The following is a 26,549-nucleotide window of genomic DNA, read 5'->3' as shown; positions in this document are numbered from 1 at the left end:
GGGGAGTTCTCACAGAGCCTCAAGGTTTCACTTCCCCAACCTTCAGGCCTCCCCAACCTCCTGGCCCGGGGTTTACATTAAATTAACGCGCGTAAAAAATGATATGGTTGTTCCAGTGAAACTTGAGACACTGAAACCTGAACTTGATAAAATTTTCATGTCACAGAATAGTTTTCCCATGTAAAGATGTCAAGATTGTTCTTAGGTTGGAGATTGGCCTGTGGGTGGAGCTTGCCAGATCCTACTGCTGTGACCCTGAACTGCAATCATGACTACTCTCTACACTCTGACAGCTTGCAAAAGGACTTCCCCACTCAGTACCTCGTTTATCTCACGAGGCTGATGACAGCACACCAAAACTCCTTTCCCCTCCTGAATCTGGCTGGACCTCTGGGTCTGCTGGCCCCTGCCTCTTGTCAGGCAGGGAAAGTGGCGGCCCTATTTGCCACTTCCCCCGGGGAAGGGTGTGACAATCTGGGGCAGTGACTAGCTAACAGGTGGGTGAGGAAGGACAGCTGGGAGGGGCTCCTAGGGGCTGAGGGTTAAGTTTCACTGGTTATCTAGGTCAATTTCAGGATGCCACCCTCTAACCAGTCCCTTCAATAACCCCTGCTCTGGCTCCCTTGCTGATGCCATTGACCTGTGTAGCAGGACTCCAGTTCCTATTTCTTAGCTCTCCTACACAGCTGTACCCATTTTAGGATTTGCTTTTACTTTCGCCTTGTCTCAGAGCACGCTAGTTTTTAGTTGCAGGGAAAGGTCCATCGAAGGGCCCTGGAGCCACCTATATCCGCAAAGGCCACATGACCTAGCCTGAGGGTACCTGTGAGGAGCTGCTACCTCTTTTTCTCGTCTACCGGGGAGCTGTCAGGAGGGTTTCCCCTGGTATGCGGTTCTGAGGTGTGAGAGAGGCTTTCTGCCTCGGCCCCCTCAGGATGTAGCTGCAGTGACTCAGGGTGAAGGAACCTTTTGGTACTTTTCCATTCATGACATCAGTAACAAACTGAATGTAAATATGGCTTACTTAACTTTTTCTGGCTCAATCAGCCTTGGCCTAACCTGCTGACATTCCTTGAAAAGACCACCAATAACAAGCTAAATAGACTTCAATTATAAAACAATTTATCAGATGAAAAAGATCATGAGGATGGAGCAACTCATCATAAAAGTATCAATCCACACGCTGGAGTCTCAATACTTCGGTGTGTAACCGAGTCTGACCCACACTGGTATAGAGGACAAGAGCCAGAGAACCCTGTCAAGCCAGTGGAACCCACTCTGGGATGCAAGGTACAGCTCCTGATGACAGGTCCTAATGCTCTATCAACCACTCTGCAGTCTCAAAAGCAATGAGAATGGGGGACACCTCAGGGGCTCCCTCAAACTTGGCTGAAACTCCTTCAGGAAGGGCAGGGCCCTCCTCTTTGTACCTAACACACAAAAAAGAGAAACAGAGACTGGGCTGAATTACAAATTTTAAACTGTTTTATTAAATATCGCTTCTCATTCAGGAGATGTCAGAGGGGCCTGGGTCCCGATGTATAGCGAAGATCCTTGTTCTGGAAGTAGACAATATGGCATCCAAACCTGGGGTCAGAGGTCAGTCGGATGTGCACATGGCAGCTGGGCCAAGAACCAGAAACTCCTGACTCCTGGAAGGGGAACAAGTGAGGATTTAAACTTCTTCAGAAAACTGTGGTGCAAAGGCCTGAGTTCAAATTCTGCTGCACCTTCACCAGGGGCATCAATGCAGGCAAGCCACCACCTCAGTTCCCACTTCTTCATCTGTTAAAACAAGCTGGAAACAGCATGGAGGCCTGCTGTAAAAATAAAGTGATGTAAGGATATAGCCAGGGATTATTAAATTAAGTGGATGGTTTTGAACCTCTTGGCAGGGAGACCTACAGCAAATGAATAGAAATGATCTGCTAGGACAGACCCGGCATACTCACCACTGCAGATTCCCTGGAATAATCTATCATCCACAGAAGGGTTCGCCTTTCAAGTCTCTTCTAGCTCTCACATCCTGGGATGTCTGCTGCTGAAGCTGGAGCAGGAACACAGTGCAGAGTCTGCTGGGTTGGGGGAAGTGCCTGTCAGGAACTGTGAAGGACCTAATATACCCACAACCAAAGGCAGGTGACAAAGTATGCCTGTCAGTTACATGGATGCTGGTAGGAGTTGCTTATTAACCACAGCAACATGCAGAGCATCAGTGTTCTCCAACTGGCCCCATTTCCCACAGGTGACACAAGGGGAGCCAGAAGGCACCCGCACATGCAGTGGGATGCATCACAGAAAAGGCTCTCTGAGCACAGGAAAGCCAAATCTTTTACACCAGACAGCAGGCACACCTGCTCTCTGCCCTAGAGGCACTACGTCAAACGTCCCAAGGCTGTGTGTTACTTGAATATCTTTGAAAATAAAGTCAAAAGGCAGCTAGCATCTCACTCCGAGGATTGCAGAAACATGAGACTCACCGAGAAGTGCCTCTGACAGCAACTTCAGGAGACGGGCGTGTTCAACGCTTGCACTGAAGGGACGGATCCAAATTTGCTAGAAGCTTTGACCTTCAGGGGAGAAGGTGTGGTGTGATCCCACTGTCCAGGAGCACAGGAGCTGTGCTGCTCCTGCTATGACCACGCTGGTCACTCTTTCCGTCCTGGCATTTCTGTGCCTGGACCCAACAGGCCTCACACCAATGGCATTTCCCTCCAATCCAAACTTCCTACCCATTTCTGGATTTCATTCTCCCCTCCCTGTCTGGCATTCTGGAAAAGAGCAGACTGTAGGATTGGAGAGGTCTGACTTGCCATTTTCTGGTTAGGAAAGTTGGGCACACAATTCTGACCATGACTCCTTCATCTGCATTGACCTAAGGCTATCTTATGGTGGTCCTCAAAGATTTAAATAGGGTCCTCAAAGATTTAAGATTTTGCGCCCAATTAAGTTGGGCGCAAAACAGAGTTCAACTAACATTTGTGCCCTCCTAGCCCATGAGGTCTTCTTCCTTTACAATAAATGCATACTGACCTCATCCTCTGTAAGTTCCATGAGTACCCAGCACTGTTGCAGAACTTAGCCTTTGGGTCTGTCTTGTTTACCAGCTAATAGTAACAGCCTGTATGTCAGTCCCTCAGGGCAGGGCCTATCCCCATTCTTTCTTTCTACTCTATACTCCCTGCTACTAGTCTAACTCCACCTTTACCACTTCCTCTGAGCTTCATTTTCTTCTGCGACAATTTTGTTTGAAAGATATAATAAAATTTTCAAAGAGCCTGCAACACAGCTAACACCTAAAGTCCAAAACAATTTCTGCAAAGATAATCAATGTTCTCTAATCTGCATGGTCCAATATAGTAGTTTCTTGCCAAATGTGGCTACTGAGCACCTAAAATGTAGGTAGTGTGAAGGAAAAACTGAGTTTTAAATGTAACCATATGTGTTGAGTGGTCACCACATCAAACAGTACAGGTCTGTGCGCTGACCAGAATGCCAGATAGGGAAGGGAACAGGCAACTGTCTGAAATTTCTATAACCTTGCTCTGGATGGAGCAGGGCAAGGCCTCAAACCGTTTCAAAATTTTCTTGCAAGCACTGTAGGAATGCACAGGGTCACTGCAGACCCAAGCACGCTGGAGGCTTGCGGCCCACATTCCTTCAAGTCCCTAAAGCTCTGGGCAGACAGCAGTACTTTCACTGAGCACCAGCCTGCACCAGAACCTGCAAGAGATCATGAGGTTCAATTAGGCCTACTTGGGTTTTCCATGGACACAAATAAGACAGACAGTAGTGAAGGACAGACGAGGGACAACAATCTCTTCTGGCTCAGAGAGTGAGGGAAATGGCCCTGGGGCAGGCAACCTTATCAAGAAGCTGACAGAACAGGGTTAACTTTAACTTCATTTCTTACGAGATGAAACCCTCACCATCACATCATTATACAAAATAGCTCTGTCTTCCATATTCTCGGGTTTTTTTTTTTTTTTTTTACTACTCAGAGAATACTTAGGAACTGCAGACCAAAAACAGGGACCCACTTCTGGGAGCGGGGAGCTGGGCCGGAGTAGCGTCACTTACCAGCGTATCTTACAGGAGCTCTGCTGCGGAGGAGCCGAGGGTCGTCCACCTGGAAGGGGCATACAGTCAGCTAGAGGCAGGTCTCGTATAGCCTCCCTAATTCTCGCCCCTTGGGAGGCCATACCCAAGACCCTATTCCTGCCGGCGCCGCCCGCCAAACCCGCACGTATACTCCAAACAGGACTCTGAGAAGATCGGTTAGAGTCCCCCTGCAACCGCGGGATCAAACCGCCGGGGCCGAGCACCCGGAATGCGCACCGGACCGACGGGGCCAAGAGCGGGACAACTTGGGGATAGCGCGCCAGCTCCCACTGGGTCCAGCGCCCGGCACGTCACACCCTAGCAGGACCTCCAGCCTCCACGATCCTCACCTGTACTCATCAGGTCGCAGGCACCAGCTGGCACCCTCGATGGCAGTGGATGGTAACAACGTCCAGGAGTACCCTCACCACCGCAATCACACATGCCTACAGCCGCGCACATTCTCCTTGCGTCATCACGCCGCCCGCCGGCAACGGTACGTGCATCACGTGGCGGCGCCAGGAGATGACGTCACGAGAGCGCCGGGCGAGGCGGGGTACGCTTTAGCTGCTCATTTCAGCTGTCCTGAGAAGTGGATGGGAGACGCGCCGAGTTACTGCTATCTCGGGGCGGGGACTGAGGGACTGGGGAAGCGGGCTTAGCAAAGGAACCGGAGTACCGGAGCCGGCGGGGAGAGGGGCGCGGGCAGGCTGGTTCAGGCCGAAGGCCGCTCACAACTCAAGATTATGTTTCAAAGGGCCTGGGAACCCTCTTTCTGAAATATTGTCAAGGGACTGAAACTCAGATCTCCTTGTGTCTTGGAAGGTTAAGAGCCCACTTGTCGCCTGACTTCAAATTGCATAAGCTGCCTAGGGTAACGGGTTATGTGCTTTTAGGTATATAGAAGAGTAGGATTTCTGTGTTTGCATTTTTTTTCATTGTGATGCGCATCACATTCTGGTTTAATGCTTATCCGATAATAAAATTGTTTTCTTCTAACTTTGTGGAGAGGTTCTCTGAGTTGAGAGGAAATTTTGTTTTTTTGTGTGTGTATTTTTTTGGCTATACTGCGCAGCTTGTGGGATCCTAGTTCCTCCACCAGGGACTGAATCCTGGCCCACAGCAGGGAAAGCACTTGAGTCCTAACCACTGGACTGCCGGAGAATTCAGCAAGTATTTCTGCCACACAGGCTTAGAAAAGCACATTGGAAGTTACTGAGACTAGCAAGGGCATGGCTTGTTGGAGATACCGTAAGTACTAATGGGATTTTAAGAGTCTTATATGAGAACTACATATTCAAGTCTTCAACATCAGGCTAGGAAAGCAAGAACTTAGTTCTGTAAAGAAAAGGAAGCAATACTGGAAACTCATTTTATGTATGTGTGCATGCTAAGTAGGTTCAGTCATGTCTGGGTTTTTGCAACCCCATGGACTGTAGCCCACGAGGGTCCTCTGTCCATGGGATTCTTCAAGCAAGAGTACTGGAGTGGGTTTTCATGCCCACCTCCAGGGCATCCTCCCAATGCAGGGTTCAAACCCGTGTCTCTTACAGCCCTGCATTGGCAGGAGCGGTTGGGGGGCTATCTTTACCGCTAAAGCCACCTGGGAAGCCCATTTTTATGTCTAGTACGTAGTAAATATATTCAGTTCGACTTGGAGAATTTTGAGCATTCCTTTGCTAGCGTGTGAGATGAGTGCAATTGTGCAGTATTTGAGCATTCTTTGGCATTGCCATTCTTTGGAATTGGAATGAAAACGGACATTTTCCAGTCCTGTGGCCACTGCTGGGTTTTCCAAATTTGCTGGCATATTGAGTGCAGCACTTTGACAGCATCATCTTTTAGGATTTGAAATAGCTCAACTGGAATTCCATCATCTCCACTAGCTTTGTTCATAGTGATGCTTCCTAAGGCCCACTTGACTTCACATTCCAGGATGTCTGACTCTAGGTCAGTGATCACACCATCGTGATTATCTGGGTCATGAGATCTTCTTTGTATAGTTCTTCTGTGTATTCTTGCCACTTCTTAGTATCTTCTGCTTCTGTTAAGTCCATAACATTTCTGTCCTTTATTGTGGCCATTTTTGCATGAAATGTTCCCTTGGTATCTAATTTTCTTGAAGAGATCTCTAGTCTTTCTTTTCCTCTATTTCTTTGCATTGATCGCTGAGGAAGGCTTTCTTATCTCTCCTTGCTATTCTTTGGAACTCTGCGTTCAAATAGGTATATATTTCCTTTTCTCCTTTGCCTTTAGCTTCTTTTCTCAGCTATTTGTAAGGCATCCTCAGACAACCATTTTGCCTTTTTGCATTACTTTTTCTTGGGGATGGTCTTGATCACTGCCTCCTGTACAATGTCACAAACCTCCGTCCATAGTTCTTCAGGCACTTTGTTTATCAGATCTAATCCCTTGAATCTATTTGTCACATCCACTGTATAATCCTAAGGGATTTGATTTAGGTCATACCTGAATGGTCTAGTGGTTTTCCCCACTTTCTTCAATTTCAGTCTGAATTTGGCAATAAGGAGTTCATGATCTGAGCCACAGTCAGCTCCCAGTCTTGAGCAAATGCTCAAAATTCTCCAAGCCAGGCTTCAACAGTATGTGAACCGTGAACTTCCAGATGTTCAAGCTGGATTTAGAAAAGGTAGAGGAACCAGAGATCAAATTGCCAACATCTGTTGGATCATCAAAAAAGTAAGAGAGTTCCAGAAAGACATCTACGTCTGCTTTATTGACAACACCAAAGCCTTTGACTGTGTGGATCACAACAAACTGGAGAATTCTTAAAGAGATGGGAATTACAGACCACCTTACTTGCCTCCTGAGAAATCTATATGCAGGTCAAGAAGCAACAGTTGGAACTGGACATGGAACAACAGACTGGTTCCAAATAGGAAAAGGAGTACATCAAGGCTATATATTGTCACCCTGCTTATTTAACTTCTATGCAGAGTACATCATGTGAAAAACCAGGCTGGATGAAGCACAAGCTAGAATCAAGATTGCCAGGAGAAATATCAATAACCTCAGATATGCAGATGACACCACCCTTATGGCAGAAAGTGAAGAAGAACTAAAGAGTCTCTTGATGAAAGTGAAAGAGGAGAGTGAAAATGCTGGCTTAAAATTCAACATTCAGAAAACTAAGATCATGGCATCCAGTTCCATCACTTCATGGCAAATAGATGGAGAAACAATGGAAATAGTGACAGACTTATTTTGGGGGGCTCCAGAATCATTGCAGATGGTGACTGCAGCCATGAAATTTAAAGATGCTTGCTGCTTGGAAAAAAAGCTATGACCATCCTAGACATTATACTAAAGAGCAGAGACATTATTTTGCCAACAAGGGTCCATCTAGTAAAAGCTATGGTTTTTCCAGTAGTCATGTATGGATGTGAGAGTTGGACTATAAAGAAAGCTGAGTGCCAAAAAATGGATGCTTTTGAATTGTGGTATTGGAGAAAACTCTTGAGAGTCCCTTGGACTGCAAGGAGATCAAACCATTCCATCCTAAAGGAAAACAGTCCTGAATATTAATTGGAAGGACTGATGCTGAAACTGAAACGCCAATACTTTGGCCACCTGATGCAAAGAACTGACTCATTGGTAAAGACTGTGATTCTGGGAAATATTGAAGGCGGGAGAAGGGGATGGCAGAGGATGAGATGGTTGGATGACATCACCAACTGGATGGACATGAGTTTGAGTAAGCTCTGTGAGTTGGTGATGGACAAGGAAGCCTGGCATGCTGCAGTCCATGAAGTTGCAAAGAGTCGGACACGACTGAGCAACTAAAGTGAACTGATGATGTTCAGTTTATAGTACTCAAATCCCATTATTTTGTTAAATGTCATGTGACAGAGTAGGAACAGTCTGCTAACATGGAAAGTAAGTGTGAAAAATGTGTAAGTGTTAGTTGCTCAGTCATGTCTGATTCTGTGACCCATGGACTGTAGCCTGCTGGGCTCCTCTGTCTGTGGAATTCTCCAGGCAAGAATACTGGAGTTTGTAGCCATTCCCTTCTCCAGGGGATATTCCCAACACAGGTAAGATCCAGGTCTCCTGCACTGCAGGCAGATTCTGAGCCACCAGGGAAGCCCCAACATAGAAATTAACCTAGAGAAGTTAAATGGCTTGCTGAAGATCTCACAGAAGGTTAGGGCTTGATACAGGTTGTTTAAGCTCAGAATTTACTGCTCTCTCCATTCTGTCACTGCCATTAAATAATCAAAGAGAACCAGGAAAGTAAATGGTTATGAAGGGTCAGAGTATGGATGTGAGGGTGTGTGTGTGTGTGTGTGTGTGTGTGTGTGACCAAAAATGGTGGACTTGCCAAGGACTGAAAGAAAATTTTTTTTCTGAAATGATAACCAACAAAAGTCACTAGAAAGGGCAAGATGCTCCAAGTAATAAAAAATGATACCAAAACATTAAAAACCACAAAATCAAAGCTCAACTGCCTTATATGAGGAGGCTGCATGAGGCTGGCACAAACAGAGACAGACCTGTCAGCAGTATTTAACTACAAATATTGAAAAGAACTTTTTCTAAAACCACATCTTCAGACTTTCCCAATGGTCCAGTGGTTAAGAATCTGCTTGCCAATTCAGGAGACACAAGTTCAATCCCTGGTCCTGGAAGATTCCAAATGCAGTGGGGCAACTAAACCTGAGCCGCACAGCTACTGAGCACACACACAAGGGCCCATGAGCCACAACTACTGAAGCCCTTGTGCCCTAGAGCCTGTGTTCCACAACAAGGGAAGCCACCACAGTGAGAAGCCCAATTGCTGCAACTAGGGGTCGCTAAGAGTTGGACACGACTGAGCGACTTCACTTTCACTTTTCACTTTCATGCATTGGAGAAAGAAATGGTAACCCACTCCAGGGTTCTTGCCTGGAGAATCCCAGGGGCAGGAGAGCCTGGTGGGCTGCCGTCTATGGGGTCACACAGAGTTGGACACGACTGAAGTGACTTAGCAGCAGCAGAGAGTAGGCCACACTCACGGCAACTAGAGAATGTTGGCACACAGCAACTAAGACCCAGCACATCCAAAAACAAATAAAAATAAAACCACATTTCCAAAGAGTAACTTCTTTATTCTTCCAAATCAATTGGGATGAATGCCTTGAAATAAAGCTAGTGATTTGGCTCTGAAAGGATATATATATATATATATATATATATATATATATATAAAAGAATATATAGAGAGTAACAACAACCTGGAGACTTCAGTGATGGTCCAGTGGTTGACGCTTCCACTGCAGGAGGCCTGGGTTTGATCCCTGCTCAGGGAACTAAATCCCAGGTGCTGCAACTAAGACCTGGCACAGCCAAACTAACAACCCTGATAAACAATAAGGAATCTGTTTTCCTGAGTTTTGTGAACCATTCTAACGTATTATTTGCGTTCAAGGAGGGTATCCTGGGAACTTCCAATTTATAGCTGCTTAGTCAGAAGTACAAGTAACAATATGAGCTTTTAATTGTCATCTGAAGTGGGATGCAGGTCAGTCTTGTGGAACTGAGCCCTTTACCAGTGAGATCCAATGGTCTCTACAGGTTGCTGTATCAGAATTGATTTAAATATAGGACAGACAGCTGGTGTCAAAAAATTGCTTGGTGTGGAAAAAAAGCCCACACATCTGGTGTCAGAAGTGTAAATATGGTAGTGTGAAAAAAGCAAGGGAGAAATACAGGAATTGAGTGAGTTTTTCCTAACACTAGGTTAAGGGAAGTTTTAGTAGGGTTATTTACAACATTATAGCATGATGAGTATGCAAAGGTACATTAGTGGAAGATCTAAAATATCAGGCCTCTTTTCAGTGAATGGTGGGGGAATAACCACTGAATGCATTGCATTATTTGTGTCTGTTAATGTGGGAAGCTTAATTATTGCAGGAGGGAGATTGAAAAGTCATTTCCCACACTTTGGCTTTATGTACCAAAGGGACTGGAATGCCTAATGCCTAATCCCTAATGCCTTCAGGGAGTACTAGAGACCACTCATTTCTTTGGTATCTTTATCAAATAGGGTTCAATCAGGAGATAGAAACAGTGTAGGAAAACTTAATAAAGAATTATTAAGTATAACAGAAAATTAGGGTAACAAGGGAATCGGTATTAAAGGCGAAGAGAACTCTGAATACAAGAATAGTAGATATAAGGAGCAACTATTATACTGAAGGCTACTGCAGGGAACACAGGCTCTTCCTCCCCCTGGGGCTGAGGTCCAGACTTTGTTGGAGATAGCATAGCTACAGCTCACGGAATGGCAGACAGGTGCTGGCAAAGCTTGCTGAAGTCTACCCTCTACTGCAGGGGCACCCAACCTTTTTGGCATAGCACCAAGGACCAATTTCGTGGAAGGCAATTTTTCCACGGGCATGGTAGCTGGGATGGTTCAGGTGGTACTGTGAGCAATGGGAGCCATGGGGAAGGCATATGAAACTTGGCTTGCTGGCCCAATGCTCGCCTCCTGATGTGTGGTGGCTTTGTTGCTAACAGGCCTCCCAGAGGATTGGGGACCCCTGCTCTAGAGTGCAGGGAAAACTGTTCATGGAGGGGGTCTTGCTGACCACTCCGGATATAAAATTTCTCAAGATGAGTACTGGAGGAATCTGCCGGCTGCTGGGTGTTGCTGGCAGGCCCCCACTGCAGCGTCAAGTGCTTGGGCAAACCCAGAGTTGGACAAACTACCCCTGATGTAGGAAGGTGCGCGCCTCAGAGGCCTCTTTAGGCATGTGCCTGCCAAGAAAACTCACTGAATCTAGGTAACAAAGCCCCTTCCCTCCCACACTGCCTCCAAGCAGTTTCTCCTGGCAAAGCTTCACACTGGGTTACTTGGCAAAGGACTAATGCTCAAAAGGCCCAGGTCCATCCCGCGATGAGAACTGAGAGTGAATGTGAAGCTGAGAGATAATCTACTGACCGCTGCTACAGGAGGCAATACTCTTTAAAAAGATCAGTTGAGGCAAACAGCGGTTTGTTTGCTGTAAGTTTACATGCTACCTGTGCTGCAAGGTTCTTACTGGCAGCGTAGTCGTGGCAAAAAAGTGGGCTTGCTGCTGCTGCTGCTGCTAAGTCGCTTCAGTCGTGTTCGACAGCAGCCCACCAGGCTCCGTCGACCCTGGGATTCTCCCGGCAAGAGTACTGGAGTGAGTTGCCATTTCCTTCTCCAAGGCATGAAAGTGAAAAGTGAAAGTGAAGTCGCTCAGTCGTGTCCGATTCTTAGCGACCCCATGGACCGCAGCCCACCAGGCTCCTCCGCCCATGGGATTTTCCAGGCAAGAGTACTGGAGTGGGCTGCCATCGCCTTCTTCAGGGCCTGCTGCGGCTAACTCCAATTTGCAGTGTACTTTTGGGCAAACCAATCCGTCCGGATCTCATTGTAAGACTGCTGTTACTTCTAGGTGACTGGTTAAAGTTCGAAGTTTTATTCTGTAGGGTCCGGACGTGTTCTGTTGCATTGAAACTTCCCTGACAGGTTTGAATAGGAAGTCTGGAACATAGGAAGTCTTCCCAGTGCCTGCAGGAATGGAAAGTAAAGGGAGAAAAGAAAAGATTGTAGTTCTGCGCCCCTTCCCCAGGCCCGGCTCCTCGAGCAGGCCCGGCCTTTGGCTTCCCGCCTTCACCTTTCCGCAAGCCCCGCCCTTCTATCCCCGCCGCCCTCTCCGCCGGTCCTGTACCTTTCGTCAGCTCCGCCTTCCTCTCCCACAGGACCCCTCCCATAGAACCACGCCCTACCTTCTTCCCGTCCTTTACCTTCCCCACAGGTCCCACCCGTCCCGCCGGCCCCGCCCTCCGTATCCTGTCGGCCCGAGCTCCCTCTCCCTGAGCGCGAGGCAGGCTGGGAAGTTGGCTGCCGTAAAGATGGCGGCAGACTTGAAAAGCTGGAGGCGCTCCTGTAGCTCTGAGGGGCAGGAGGACGGGCTGAAGGCGGGGCAGGCGCGCTCTGGCCCTCCCCGACGGGCGTGGGTGGTGGTGCGTAAGGGCGCGACAGACGCGCTCCCGCGGTCCTGAAGGGGCGAGGAGGGCAGGCTCGTTCTCAGCGGCTCTGAAGGGTTGGAGGCGGGGCGTGTGGGCCGAAGGGGCGTGCGCACACGGGGCGGGGCGTATTCGCGGGGGCGGGGCCGCGCCCTCGGCCCGGAAGTGCGGGGTGTGGGGTGCAGGGCGCGGACGGCCCCTGGCGGCCACTGGTGGAGACTGCGGCCGGGCGAGCGGCGCAGGACCGGCGGTGGCCGCGGGGCCAAGGCGAGCATGTAGCGGCAGCGGGCGGCGCGGCGCTCCCGGGGCGGGCCAGGCCGCGGGGGCCGCTCGCGGAGACATGGAGGAAGAGGGCAAGAAGGGCAAGAAGGTGAGCCTGCAGAGCGCGTTCGCCCGAAGGCTGAGCCGGGGGCGTGCTGGACCCCAGACCTAGGCAGGCGGAAGGCGGAGGGGTTGGGGCTGGGCGGGGAAGGGCTCGGGGGACATGGGAGGGTCCCTCGGGGCTGCCCGTCGGTCGGCCGGTACGGGGCGTGGGAAAGTCTGGCTTGGGAGCTCCGTGGAGGGGAGTTCTGATTTAGGAGGTTCGGTGTGGGGAGGTCTAGGACGGGAGTCCGGCGTGGGGAGGCCCGGCACGGGGAAGTCCGAGGTGGGAGTCCGGCGTGGGGAGGCCCCAGGTTGGAAGTCCGACGTTGGGAGGCCGGGAGGCTCACTCTGTTGGAGGTGAGAGTGGTGGGCAGGCCGGGGCCCCCCGGTGAACGGCGCACGGTCGGGCCCGGGACAGGGTCGCGGGAGTCAGTCTCCGCGCGGTGGAGTAGGAGACGAGCCCCTGGACAATGGGTTTAGGTGGTCTTTTGCCTGCAGGGCGCGCGGGGGAGGAAGGAGCCACGCCTTTCCGCCCCTTCCGGTCAGTGACTCTCCCCCAAACCTAGGCTCTCCACATGGCCTTCCCGGCGGGTGAGTGACCAGGGGCTGCAGAGGAGCTGGCCCCGATTATGGGCCAGAAAGTTTTCTAGGGATAGTGTCTTTGAGAAAATGGGGTGTAAGGTTAACGTAGAAACATTTGCTGCTTAATTGACTTCATTATTGGAGTATCAAGTAAAAACAAAAACTGCTACATGATACAGCCCGTTCACGCTTCGGCCGGCGCGGGCAGAGTTTTGCTCTACCTAGTACCAGCTGAGCGATTTCAGTGACGTTATATTTGGCAGTTGGATTTAGGACATAGTTCAAGAGGCTCCTTAGTCTGTGTACTTTTTAAACTATGTCTTTAATTACAGGCTCGAGTAATTGATAAACTCAACATTTTAAGGAGTCAAATAACCACATGGGATAAGCTATCATTGAAATGAATAGTGGATTTCAATGAAATGTATCTTTCTTAAGTACAGGCTTTATAATCCCAAGTGTCTTACTTGTTATTTTCATTTTCACGTATGTGCACTTTTATGCACAAGTTTAAAAACAGACCTTTATAAATGTTCTGATTTTCTGCTCTTCAGAGCCAGCTGTGTCCTTCAGTTGAGGATTACTCATCACAAGGGGCCCCATTTCAAAAGGTATTTCAAATGAAGTGCAGCCAGATGGTTTTCAGGAGATTGTGTCCTGCTTCTCTCACTTTCTTTACTCATTACTTTGTTACGTTCTTAGCATGCCTGTCTAAATTCAAGTGCGGTATCAGTTGCAGTTACCTGCAAAGTTGGCTTAAGTCTGGAAAACAACCCAAGAAAGTGATTCTGTAAGCAATCGACCACAGAGGGATGCTGCCCACCAAAAAGGGAGAAATCTGAGTTTAATGTTTCTACCAAAGCTGGTAGAAGGCTCCATAAGAAATGCAGTCAGTTGCATCCTTCCCTGTCACAGATAGGCAGGTGGGCCAGGGCCCAATAGCAGGAGGCCTGTCACCAGCACTCTTGGCTGCCAGCATTCTGTAGATTAGCTGGCTCAGCTCTAGCAGAGGACCAATCCTAGCCACATAGTATCTTCCACAATCAGTCCAAACAGTGTCTGCTAAGAAGAATTACTCCTTTCAAGTGGGTACTAGCCTGTCTGTGACAGGGAAGGATGAGAATGACTGAATTTTTTCTAGAACTTTATACCAGCTCTGGAAGAAATATTTGAATATTCAGCATATTGAGAGAGAAGTGGTAAGACATTCCTGAGCTTTAGGAATAGAAGTAAAAAACCAGTGAAACTCAAGAATTTTATCATGGGGGGCAACGGAAAGATTTAAGCCTAGAAAAGATTAATACATTACATTGTCTATTAAAGGAGATAGTCTGTTAATTACATAGTTGCCTAAGCCAGGAGTTTTGTGTTTTCTCTGTATTTTGCCACTGCCCTAGCCCATTTTCCCACAGACAGACTAGACAGAAGGCTCTGAGGCATAGATTCCTATCCAGGCCACGACTTAGCACACTTTATCTCTTACTCTCAGCCAATTGCAAGCCAGCAGAACCTTTCTGCTCTCTCCCCCATTCAATGTGAGGTCACATACAGCTCAATCAGTTTGATGCTTAAGTTCTTCATTATGGTAAGTTAATCAGAGCTCTCTATTTTAAAGCTTCAACACCAGTTCAAGCTAAAGCAGCAAATAAAGACTTAATACTTTTATGAAAATAGCATTTGGACATTTAAATTCTCTTTCCAAGTTAGCTTCCTCAAAAAATGCAGATTTAAACCTTAAAAAATGTGCATTGTAGGCTTTCCAGGTCTTCAGATACTTGTCTCGGTGTTCTGTCAAGCAGTTATTCAGGCTTGTTCTAACGTGGCCTATTTCCTCAGGACAGGACTCATCGAGCTGCCAGAGAACCAGTAGACCAGAGTGGATTTCATATAAAGTGCGCAGGTACAGCCCTGTCCTTTCTCAGGCTACCCTGGCACATATGATGAGGGTGACTTGAGCCAGTAATGCCCGGTGGAAGGCGCTGGGTGATGGGGTGTGGGAGGAGCTGGTGGGGAGGTGGGGAGGCCTGAGGGGTAAGCATGTGGACAGAGAGGTCCACTAGCTGCCAGAGGCCTGGGACCCGGGGAGTAGGAGTGACCACGGAGGTCCCTCTCCTGCCTAAATGTCCCCAGAGTAACTGGTGCCTTTCAGACCACAAGTCTTGCTTGAGGATTTGGAGAATAAGGCTGCCTCTTTATAGAACAGACCCAAGATCCATGCATTTCGATACTATTCTGTCAAGGTGTAATTCTTTTTTGTAGGAAATTTAGGTGTACATTTGAGTTGTACTGTGTGCCTTTTCATAAAAACACTTGACTCAGATGAGGATCACAGCCCTTGGGAAGACATAGTTGTGGAAAGTCACTGTTGGCCCTCAACCAGGTTCAGGTCCTGGTTTCTGCTGCTTATGCTGCTGTTGGGTCTGAGGTCGCATGATTTCAGCCTGGATGAAGTTAAATCTTTTTACATTTATCCATTTATTTGTATTCTTTAAATTAAAAAAATAATTACAAAGTACCCTAGAAATATAGGACTAGGTGTAAATGATAATAAAGGGTTACTATTAATTTTGTTGGGTGTAATGTTTGTATTATGTTTTATCAAGTTCTGAACTGATAAACACATGCACTGAGATACTTATAGGTGAAATAAGATGACTTCTGAGGTTTGCTTTACTCAGACTAGAGAGAAAAGAGGGGAGATAGCTGAGTGCTTTGGCAATGGGTATTCATTATTTGTTATTCTGCCTACTTCTGTGAATTTTTGAAGTTTCCGTGTAAGAAGTAGGGAGAAAAAATTCCTCTCGGATGTGGGTCCCTTGTTATCAGCTCATGTACCTGCCAAGTCATCCCCTAGCTAATGTCTGTGAGGAACTCGGAGCTTGCGGTAGACCATACCTCAGGCAGCCATACGTTCCCCACAGGTATGTGTGGGTATGTATAAGTGTTTGTATGGCTGAAATGAAAGTTTAAAGAAAGAATTCTAACTATAGGTAGTGCATGCTGGCTTTTTTGAACTGCTGATTATGGCCTAGTAAATTGCTTTTATAACTAAATTGATTCTATAGGTGTCCCAGCCATAATATGGGTTAACAGAGTGACTTCAGGCCTCTATACCTTGTTTTGTTTTCTCTCAAATAGTTGCCACAGGGATTCTTGGGTGGCATTTTGGCGCCCTGGGCTGAGGAGGCCAGAAGACCACTGCAGGAGGTATCTGGTGGGGACCAGATGTCAGGCCATCAGTTGACGAGTCCAGAATAACTGGCAAACATGGGTCTCATTCCTTTTCCGGTTTGGATAATTACCATTTATGTCGCATCATGTATTTATTACTTTTTTGCTTTAGGAACTTAGATTCCCTGTTCTTCTTCAGTTGGGTTGATAATCCACTGATGATGATAGTTTAGACTTAGAAAGCTCATCAGAATCTTAGTAGTACTTTTCTGTTTCTGCTCTGATCATCATTTGAGAGGAAGACAGTAAGGGAAGACATTTCTATGACAAGTCTAAAGAAGGAACTGCTTTGGAATAAGAAGGGATGTCAGTATTCTGCCCTGTGTGGTCAAGAACAAGTGCCTTCTGTCCCCTATAGGTTTGGTCACTGCAGTTACTGTGGTCTTTTATTTCTTCATTTCTGTCAGCAGTAATAACCCAGCTGCCCCATCTTCATCACCACCCTGGTGTGACTCAGTTAAGTACTATAGATTTAGCTGATCTGTGTGAAATCATCCTGTTTATATATTTGAGTGCCTGTTTAATGCTTAGTGCAGTGAGAAGGGCTGAAGACATTGCATTTTATTTGCAGAGTAAGCTCTTTACACTATGTTAGAGAATGAGAGAGGGCCAGTGCCATTATATCAGGAGAGACACAGGCATCCGCTAATTCCTCTGGGGGACCATGGATGTGATATGCAGAAGCAGGAGAGGTGCTGGGGAGGGCTTGAGGCCCAGGGCATGGGAGGGCGGAGTTTGGTTTTGGTCCTGTGGACAGCTGAAGCCATTGGGGGTTTTCATTCATTCTTTAAAGAACTGTTCATTGCCATTGACTTTGCGCTGGGTGCAGATGCTAAGGAGACAAGTGAGCTCTGTGGCCACAGAGCTTGAGGGGAAGCTCAGTAGACAGACGAGGATGGATTTTAACGAGTGTGATTTGATAAGAGTGAATAAGGAAACATTTTTGTTACGAAGACATCAAGTACAAGTATAGAGAAAATCTAACAAAGCCCCTGTACCTCAATGTCAAGTATCGTCAGTGCATGGGCAGCTTGTTTCAGGTACACTTTTTCCTCATCCACCGCTGCCCCCCCAGCTGTTACGGGCTGAACTGTACACTGCCCACCCCCCCCCGCCAATTCGTGTGGTGAAGCCCTGACCCCCAATACCTCAGAATGGGTATGCATTTAGAGAAGGGCTTTTAAAGAGGTGATTAAAGATAAATGAGGTCACTAGGATGGACCCTAATCCCATATGACTGTTATCTTTGTAAGAAGAAGCGGTTTGGACAAAGAGACACCAGGGATGTGCATTCAGTAGAAAGACGACATGAGGATCAGGGAGAAGATGAGCGTTTCTAAGCTGAGAAAGAGGCCCTAGGACCTTGGTCTCGGACGCGCAGCCTCCAGCACTGGGAGAAATACCTGTTTTTGAAGCCACCAGGTCTGTGGTGCTTTGCTCAGGCAGACTAAGACAGTGGGCTATTTTGAGGCTGACCCTGAACATCAGGTTGATGTGCTGAGTCTGGTGTAGTCAGTCCTGTGCTAGGATGGTTTTGGTGGGGCCCTGTCTCAATCTAGCCCAGAGGTTCTGGAACCTGGTCTCCACTGTCACCTTAGACATGGATGAGCTGCTTTAAGAGGCGGCATCATCTGCATGTGCTCTGGGCCACAAACTGACCACTGTCTGTGGTTGTGTGGCCTTGGGTCTGTGGAAGGGCGTGGGGCTGAGCCGTGTTGCCCAGCCTCCATGCTATCATCCTGGCTTGGGATTTTTGTGGGCCTTCTAACTACTCTGTTTGCTCTTTCTTATCTCTCAGTCCAAGGCCAGTGGCTCTTCTTCAAATGTGGTGCTCAGTTTTAACAGTTACGCAGTTGAGAGGGAGTTTAGATTTGGATTTGTCAATTTAGCAGGGATAAAAAGGACATTTTTTCTTAGGTCTGTGCCAGTGCCAAAAATGTTACAGTTTTTCCTCCTAAGTATGCCTGAACAGTAGCAGTTTTCTGCTGGATTGTGTTAAGAATTAGGTGATTTGATCACAGGCATTAAATGTGTACAGTGCCATGAAAGTAATCCTCTTTAGGGAGTGCAGTGGGAAGTTGGAGTTTGGGCTTTTGTTTGAGGCTTAGTATGGTGAACTGCAGTGCATATGTATCTTGTAACCCAGGAGGCAGAACGAATAGTTGAATTCCAAAAGTGAGAAAAATGGTCAGTCTGACCCTATTGTGTTACTGTTCTTCAGTAAAACCTGTTATGGGAGTCACCCGCTTGGGCTTGGGTATGTTGTTTCACCTGTGTTGTTACCTGTGACTCTGAGAAGAGAAACTTTTATTTGAATCGTTTATTCTTCATTCTAATTTGAAATTACACGCACTTATTTCCCCAGATATATAATGTGCTTCCATGTGTTGTTACAGTAACTCTGCAGTCAGGTGTGGTTTGGAATATTCCATTTTCCTTTTGCTGTTTACATGGTGGGGATACAGTTGTATTAATTAAAATGCCTCGAACAGACCTGTGTGTTAGGTATGTTATCCTCCTTGTCACGTGTCAGGAAATGTTCTGGGACCGACTGTGTCTTAAGTATTTTATTACTGCTGGTGGACATATCACTCTTCAGTTTTGTTCTGAGATATGCACAGTGTCTGGAGTGGACTTGCCCATGGAAATCTGATGTCAGACCTTTTCAGCTCTGTTCTAAGGCTCCTTTCCCAAATAATTGAGAATCTTCAGCCCCACTTCTCGAAAGAGGAGTATGCAGCCATAGTCTGCTTCCTCCACACCCAGCCCCACCCCGAAACATTTTAAAGGGTTTAAATTTTTATTATGTATTTATTTATTTGGCTACACTGAATCTGAAATCTTCACGATGGCATGTGAGATCTAGTTCCCTGACCAGGGATTGAACCCAGGCCCCCTGCATGGGGAGCACGGAGCCTTAGCCACAGGATCACCAGGGAAATCCCTACCCAAGCATTTTATTATGAAAAGTTTTGAATACACTGAAGTTGCAAGAATTTTATAGCAAATACCTATATATACACTGCCTAGTGTATTCTGCCATTAATGTTGGCTGTATTTGTTTTATCCCATATCTACCCATCTCTTCATCCTTCTACCCATCCATCAACCCATTTTATTTTTCTGATGCATTTCAAAGTAAATTGCAGACATCAGTTCACTATGATCTAAACACTTCAGCATACATATCATTAGAGTTCAATATTTGTTTACAGTTTTCTGTTACTGTAGAATTTATGTATGGTGAAGTGTATGCATCTTAAATGTACATTAGCTAGGGACTTCCCTGGTGGTCCAGTGGTTAAGAATCTGCCTTCCAATGCATGGGATGCATCTACTTCTTCATTAACTGTGCTAAAACCTTTGACTGTGTGGATCACAACAAACTGGAAAATTCTGAGATGGGAATTACAGACCACCTTACCTGCCTCCTGAGAAATCTGTGTGCAGGTCAAGAAGCAACAGTTGGAACTGGACATGGAACAACAGACTGGTTCCAAATTGGGAAAGGAGTACGTCAAGGCTGTGTATTGTCACCCTGCTTATTTAACTTATATGCAGAGTACATCATGCGAAAAACCAGGCTGGATGAAGCACAAGCTGGAATCAAGATTGCTGGGAGAAATATCGATAACCTCAGATATGCAGATGACACCACCCTTATGGCAGTAAGTGAAGAAGAACAAAAGAGCCTCTTGATGAAAGTGAAAGAGGAGAGTAAAAAAGCTGGCTTAAAATTCAGCATTCAGAAAATTAAGATCATGGCATCCAGTCCCATCACTTCATGGCACATGGATGGGGAAACAATGGAAACAGTGTCAGACTTTATTTTCTTGGGCTCCAAAATCATTGTGGATGGTGACTGCAGCCATGATATTAAAAGATGTTTGCTCCTTCAAAGGAAAGCTATGACAAACCTAGACAGCATGTTAAAAACAGAGACATCACTTTGCCAACAGAGGTCCATCTAGTCAAAGCTATGGTTTTTCCAGTAGTCAGGTATAGATGTGAGAATTGGACCATAAAGAAGGCTGAGCGCCGTAAATGGTTTCTTTGGAACTGTGGTACTGAAGAAGACAGTTGAGGGTCCCTTGGACTGCAAGGAGATCCAGCCAGTCCATCCTGAAGGAAATCAGTCCTGAATATTCATTGGAAGGACTGAAGCTGAAGCTCTAATACTGTGGCCATCTGATAAGAAAAGCTAACTCGTTGGAAAAGACACTATACTGAGAAAGATTGAAGGCAAGAGAAGGGTGAGACAGAGGATGAGACGGTTGGATGGCATCACCAACTCAGTGGACATGAGTTTGAGCAAACTTCAGGAGATAGTGGGAGAAGGCAATGGCACCCCACTCCAGTACTCTTGCCTGGAAAATCCCATGGACGGAGGAGCCTGGTAGGCTGCAGTCCATGGAGTCACTAAGAGTTGGACACGACTGAGCGACTTCACTTTCACTTTTCACTTTTGTGCATTGGAGAAGGAAATAGCAACCCAAGATCCAGTATTCTTGCTGGAGAATCCCAGGGACGGGGGAGCCTGGTGGGCTGCCGTCTATGGGGTCGCACAGAATCGGACACGACTGAAGCGACTTAGCAGCAGCAGCAGCAGGAGATAGTGAAGGACAGGGAAGCCTGGCGTGCTGCCTTCCATGGGGGTCGCAAAGAGTCAGATACAACTTAATGACTGAACAACAACATCAGTATTCTATTTTACATATATACCACAATTTGTTTTCTGTCACCTTTTATTGGACATTTAGGTTCTTTTTAGTTCTGTATTATAATGGAAAGCTTCTATGAACATCTGTGAATGACTCATTGTGCGGACATATGTTGTCATTTTTCTTCCCCAGATACCTAATAATGGACTTGCCCAGTTATATGGGAACTATATGTTTAACTTTATAAAACACTGCCAAGCCATTTCCTACTGAATTTTTGTCTGCTAATTCTGTCAGTTATTGGGAGAGAGGTGAGAGGGGGTGTTAAAATATCCAGTTATTGTTTTAGATTTGCTTGTTTCTCCCTGTAGTTCTGTTTGTTTTAGCTTTGTGTATTTTTGAAACTCTTCTTATGTATATGCATATATAGGATTACTGTGTCTTGAAATGGTTGTTTTTTCATTATGAAATGACGGTCTTTATTTCTGGTAATCCTCTTTTTGAAATCTCTTTTGTCTGATATTAATATAGCCACACCAGCTGCATGTCTGCATGCAGTGTCTTTCTCTTTTTAAATTTTTGGCCGCTCTGGGTCTTCTTCGCAGCATGTGGGCTTTTCTAGTTGTGGCCACAGGCTTAGTTGCCCCATGGCATGTGGGATCTTAGCTCCCCAACTAAGAATCAGCCCGTATCCCCTGCATTGCAAAGTGGATTCTTAACCACTGAACCACCAGAGAAGTCCCCCAGAGCTGTGTTTTTGTTATAATTACCAGAGGCAGAAAAACCCATTGCAGCACATTTTTTTGGTGGTATTTTATCACGTGGAATTCTCTGGGTAGAAGACATTCCACAGCCATGAATTTCCCAGAGTACCAAATACCTGCTTGGGAAATCCTTGTTTCCAGAGACTCCTGAGCACCACATCCCTTTTGGGTTTGCCTCCTCTGTCTGCCTCATCTCGTTGAACGCCCACTTTCAGCAGTGGAGTGTTGTGTTCTTGCCTCTGTCTTTTTTCTTCCATTTTTGGATCTCAGACGCAGAGGAATAAGTTAATCATACATATGATTGGTTCCTGCCAGGCCTGTCTGGTGTTTTCTGTTGGTTTTATTTCTTCACTTATTTGTTCTTTTTCTTTGAAACCCAGTCCTCACTCCTCTTTCATACCCCTCTTTTATTGACAACCATCCTTACCTATTTCACTCAGGTCCTTTTGTTTGTGCATGCCCTTGTAAAATGTGTGTTGTTTTGCTGTGTGTGTTTAAGAATCTTTTTATCTTGAGATAATTTCAAAGTTAAGGAAAACTGCAAAACTAGCTTGGGAACTCCTGTGAACCCTTACAGGATTAGTGCTGAGGTGGTGGCTGTCAGTCTGCTGTGACTCCCACAAGAATGAAGCTCCAGCGTCACTCGGCATGTGCTGGCTTTGGGTGGCTGATGGAGAGTTCAGACAGTAAAGACCTACTGCTCACTTTGCCAGGTGCAGGCAGACTGACTTTTGTTTTCTTCCCAGAGGGCACAGCTTTCTTCTGGAAGGCACTGGTGGCGTCTGAGGCGGGAGATAGGGAGCTACCTGTTGTAGCAACACATTCAGGCCTGTTGCCATGTTGGGTCAGGTGGGTACAGTGACCCTGCTGTTTGAGGGCTCCATCGACCAGTGGCTTCTGTTACCCTGACTCGGTGGAACCTTGAGCCCAGACATGGGTTCAGTAGTGTGTCTTGGTCCTTTAGGACTGCCAGCCACTCTTGCCGTGCATTTGACAGGGCTTGCCATGCAGGGTCACCTCCACCAGTCTCCAGGCCTTCACATCAGCTTCTCTCTCAGTTACATGGGTCAATGAAAACAGCTAGTACAGCTCAAACGGATAAACCACAGTCAGTGTTCAGTTCAGCAACGCGGGAATATGTAGGCCATGGGGGATCAGGCTCCTAAACCTTGTCCTCCTCCCAACATACCTCCGTGACTAGTTCTCACATCCCAGTCTGGGCTCCTGTATCAGTAGCCATCTCCTCCCACCCAGTTGCTCCACAGCCTCCCTAGCCAGCTTGGCTTTTCTTTTTGTTCTGTTGGAATTCCAACTTACAATAGAAGATCCTATTTACGATAACAAATACATACTTTAGGGTTAAAATTAATAGAAACATCCAGGGAATTCCCTGGTGGTCCAGTGACTAAGACTTCAGGTTTCACTACCAAGGGCACGGGTTCAGTCCCTGGTAGGGGAACTAAGATCTCTATGAGAGAAACTCCTGAAACATACAAACATGAACTTAAAGGAGTGGAAGACACTTCGGGTAAATAAGGGCGTCATGGCTGTATCAGTTCTCCTTGAGTTAATTTTTAATATGATCCCAATAAATATACCTTTGGACTCCTCAATGGAGCGACATCACTTGACTTAAAGCTCATTTGTGTTATAAACAGGCAAGAACGATCTCTGAAAAAGAAGAAAAACAAGGGAACAACCCCAGATTGGGTCATGCTGTCATCCCCCTGATTAAAGCTTGTGGGGTTGTCCTGGAATAAGCTTCAGGAAGTGGAGAAAATACAGAAACAGACCTCACTCCATGGGGAACCTAAGAGCACAGTAAAATGGTATTTTGAAGCGGTGGGGATATTGATTGATGGGTGGTACTAGGGTAACTGGACAGGTCGCAGATCCATCCTTCCTACACTAGAGTGAACAAAGGTGGTTCAAAGGTTTAAGTAAAAGCAAAAATGATTAAGCCGTAAAGGTACTAGGCAAAAAGATGGGTGAATTCTTTATTGATGTGGGCGCTGTGGAACCTTTCATTATCCAAAATTCAGAGCAGTGAGGGAAAAATTCAGAAGATCTGATAACATGAACATCAAAAAGTAAAAATTCTTCCCAGGTGACTCAGTGGTAAATAATCTGCCTGCAACACAGGCGACCCAGGTTTCATCCTGGAAAATCCTATGGACAGAGGAGCCTGGCAGGCTATGGCCCATAGGGTTGCAAACAAGAATGTGACTTAGCGACTAAACAACAAGCAAAGTAAAAAGACAACAAATATTTGCAACTTACAGAACAAAAAGTAGCTACTCCCTGTGTAAGGTGCTTCTAAAAATAAGGAAGACAAAAATAGGACCTGATAGGAAAAAACAAGTCAGAAGATGGGAAAAGACTGAAAAAGGAATGTAAATGGCTTTTAAATGTGTGAAAAGGCAACTGAGACTCTTGCATAATGAGAGGAGTGTAAATTAAGACCAAAGAAAAAAAAGAATGAGCTACCCCTGTTCACCTTTCAGGCCAGCAGAAATCCCTGCTTGGTCATGCATGAGGAACTGACCAGCACAGCCCTGACAACTTGTAAGGGGCAATGCCTGGCTGAACTAAGGTGCCCTGACTGACCCAGCATCTCACTTCCAGAAACCTCCAAGGAAACATTGGCAAAAACATGAAGCAGTTTGTGTACCAAGCTGTTCCTTTTGGCCACTTTCCACTTCTAGGATACAGGCTCACCAAACTGTGGTACATCCTCAGCAGGGTGGGAGGCAGCATGGAGCCTTGTCCTTGGATATGGATCTGAATGCTCTGATGCTTTTTAGATTGTTATCTAGTGGGGAGGGGTTGATCTCTTAGCATGGGCCTTGTGAGTTTGAAACCATGTTTTACAGTACTACAAGTTGAATCCAAACATTTTTTAAAAATAAAGTCATTAAAAAAAACCAAAAGCAAATTATAAAAATGGCAAAATCAAACAAGACGGAACCTCACAGAGAGGAATTCTTCCGGTTAATTAAATCATAGAGATTTGACAGCAGGCCGGCAGTGGGACATGCACTAAGGACAAGAAGAGTCACAAAGAAACTTTAAACAAATCGTTTTCAGTAATCATTGTATTAGTAATAATGGTGGTGGCGGCTTAGTCACTAAGTTGTGTCCGACCCTTGCGACCCTAGGCCCTGTAGCCTGCCAGGCTTCTCTCTCCATGGGATTTCCCAGGCAAGCATACTGGAGTGGGTTGCCATTTCCTTTTCCAGGCGATCTTCCTGACCCAGGGATTGAACCCTAGTCTCCTGCATTGCAGGCAGATTCGTTACCCACTGAGCTACCAGGGAAATATAATACTGGTATTGTTATTTTGCAACTGTTAAAATTGTTTTAGGATTTATGGAATATAGTTACATTAGCAATATTATTCACTGGCTTTCATCCTAGGAGGATTGGGTGGGTGCAGAGAATACCAAAGAAGATAATCAATCGGCTTATAATCCTAAATTTGAATTCTATAAACTCTGGAGGTTTTTCTGTTAAACACAGAATGCTTATTTCCTCACTCTCTCTGGCACAGAGCCCCAGGAGGCAGTAGCACCCTTGGTGAGTGGTGGTGGGCCTGAGAACAGCACTTTACTTCGGAAGCAGCAGTGCCCATCGGAATAGTGGCAGATTCCACTATGCCATTAATAGTGGCGGGAGAGGCCGCCAATGGCCTGTGGTGTCCTGGCGCATCCATAAGATGACTAAAAAAGTTGGCTTAAAACTCAACATTCAGAAAACTAAGATCATGGCATTCAATCCCATCACTTCATGGCAAATAGATGGGGAAACAGTGGAAACAGTGAAAGACTTTATTTTTTGGGGCTGCAAAAGCACTGCAGATGGTGACTGCAGCCAAGAAATTAAAAGAGACTTGCTCATTGGAAGAAAAGCTATGACCAACCTAGACAGCATATTAAAAAGCAGAGACAATACTTTGCCAGCAAAGGTCCATGTAGTCAAAGCTATGGTTTTTCTAGTAGTCATGTATGGAGAATCCCAGGAACAGAGGAGCCTGATGGGCTGCTGTCTGTGGGGTGCACAGAGTCGGACACGACTGAAGCGACTTAGCAGCAGCAGCAGCGTGTATGGATGTGAGAGAGTTGGACTGTAAAGAAAGCAGAGTACCAAAGAATTGATGCTTTTGAAGTGTGGTGTTGGAGAAGACTCTTGAGAGTCCCTTGGACTGCAAGGAGATCCAACCAGTCCTTTCTAAAGGAGATCAGTCCTGAATATTCATTGGAAAGACTGATGCTGAAGCTGAAACTCCAGTACTTTGGCCACCTGATGTGAAGAACTGACTCATTGGAAAAGACCCTGATGCTGGGAAAGATTGAAGGTGGGAGAAGAAGGGGATGACAGGATGAGATGGTTGGATGGCATCACCAACTCGATGGACATAAGTTTGAGCAGGCTCTGGGAGTTGGTGATGGACAGGGAAGCCTGGCATGCTGCAGTCCACAGAGTTGGAAAGAGTCGAACACGACTGAATGAACTGAACTGAATGGACCGATCACCTTGGGTGGTTTCAGGGAACCGGCATTGCTGTGAAAGCTATGGCCAAAGAGAAAGGATGATGCATTTAACTTCTCTGAATGATTGGTACCTCAGGGTTACCAGAGTCTAGGAGGGAAAAGCCCTCTTTATGTAAATATTTCTACTAATAGAAGAAGGAGGAATGGCGGAATTAGAATGTTGAAAAATATCATATCCAAATATGAGGCAAAGGGGCCAGTCCATAGCCATCCAAGGCAGGTCACTGCCCCATATCATGTGCCCCCTGATGGAAGCGTTCTTGCAAAAAACATCACACTTGAGTTAGATAGAGCCTCAC

General features: G+C 46.4%; 1 protein-coding gene, 2 long non-coding RNA genes and 1 other non-coding gene across 16 annotated transcripts in view; 1 reads left to right on the top strand and 3 right to left on the bottom strand.

The window, feature by feature from the left end:
• Positions 1–1,463: 1,463 nt before the first annotated feature.
• LOC101904529 (uncharacterized) lies at positions 1,464–2,072 on the bottom strand. Its single transcript, XR_234350.3, has 2 exons — positions 1,953–2,072; positions 1,464–1,652 (listed from the first exon to the last, which is right to left on the bottom strand). It is a non-coding gene; the product is annotated as an uncharacterized lncRNA (long non-coding RNA).
• A 1,445-nt stretch (positions 2,073–3,517) lies between these two features.
• LOC112446500 (small nucleolar RNA SNORA9) lies at positions 3,518–3,649 on the bottom strand. Its single transcript, XR_003034510.1, has one exon. It is a non-coding gene; the product is annotated as a small nucleolar RNA SNORA9 (small nucleolar RNA).
• Positions 3,650–6,819: 3,170 nt separating this feature from the next.
• LOC100140586 (uncharacterized) lies at positions 6,820–12,926 on the bottom strand. Its single transcript, XR_003034391.2, has 2 exons — positions 11,878–12,926; positions 6,820–11,641 (listed from the first exon to the last, which is right to left on the bottom strand). It is a non-coding gene; the product is annotated as an uncharacterized lncRNA (long non-coding RNA).
• CCM2 (CCM2 scaffold protein) overlaps positions 12,308–26,549 on the top strand; it is a 53,418-nt gene continuing 39,176 nt past the window's right edge. For 4 of the 13 annotated variants that reach the window (XM_005205585.4, XM_005205584.5, XM_059885470.1 and 1 more), the window contains exon 1: positions 12,308–12,469. In XM_005205585.4, coding sequence (XP_005205642.1) covers positions 12,440–12,469 — 30 coding nt within the window. In that variant the 5' untranslated portion in view covers positions 12,308–12,439. Of the gene's footprint in view, positions 12,470–12,960; positions 13,054–13,598; positions 13,656–14,617; positions 14,945–26,549 lie in introns of those variants that run through there. The other 9 variants (XM_059885465.1, XM_005205581.5, XM_059885468.1 and 6 more) reach the window with 9 other exon arrangements.

Source organism: Bos taurus, chromosome 4 (genome assembly GCF_002263795.3).
Source record: "Bos taurus isolate L1 Dominette 01449 registration number 42190680 breed Hereford chromosome 4, ARS-UCD2.0, whole genome shotgun sequence".
Taxonomy (NCBI): Eukaryota; Metazoa; Chordata; class Mammalia; order Artiodactyla; family Bovidae; genus Bos; species Bos taurus.
Note: the sequence above shows the minus strand (reverse complement) of the source record. Positions and strands in the feature narration are given on the sequence as shown.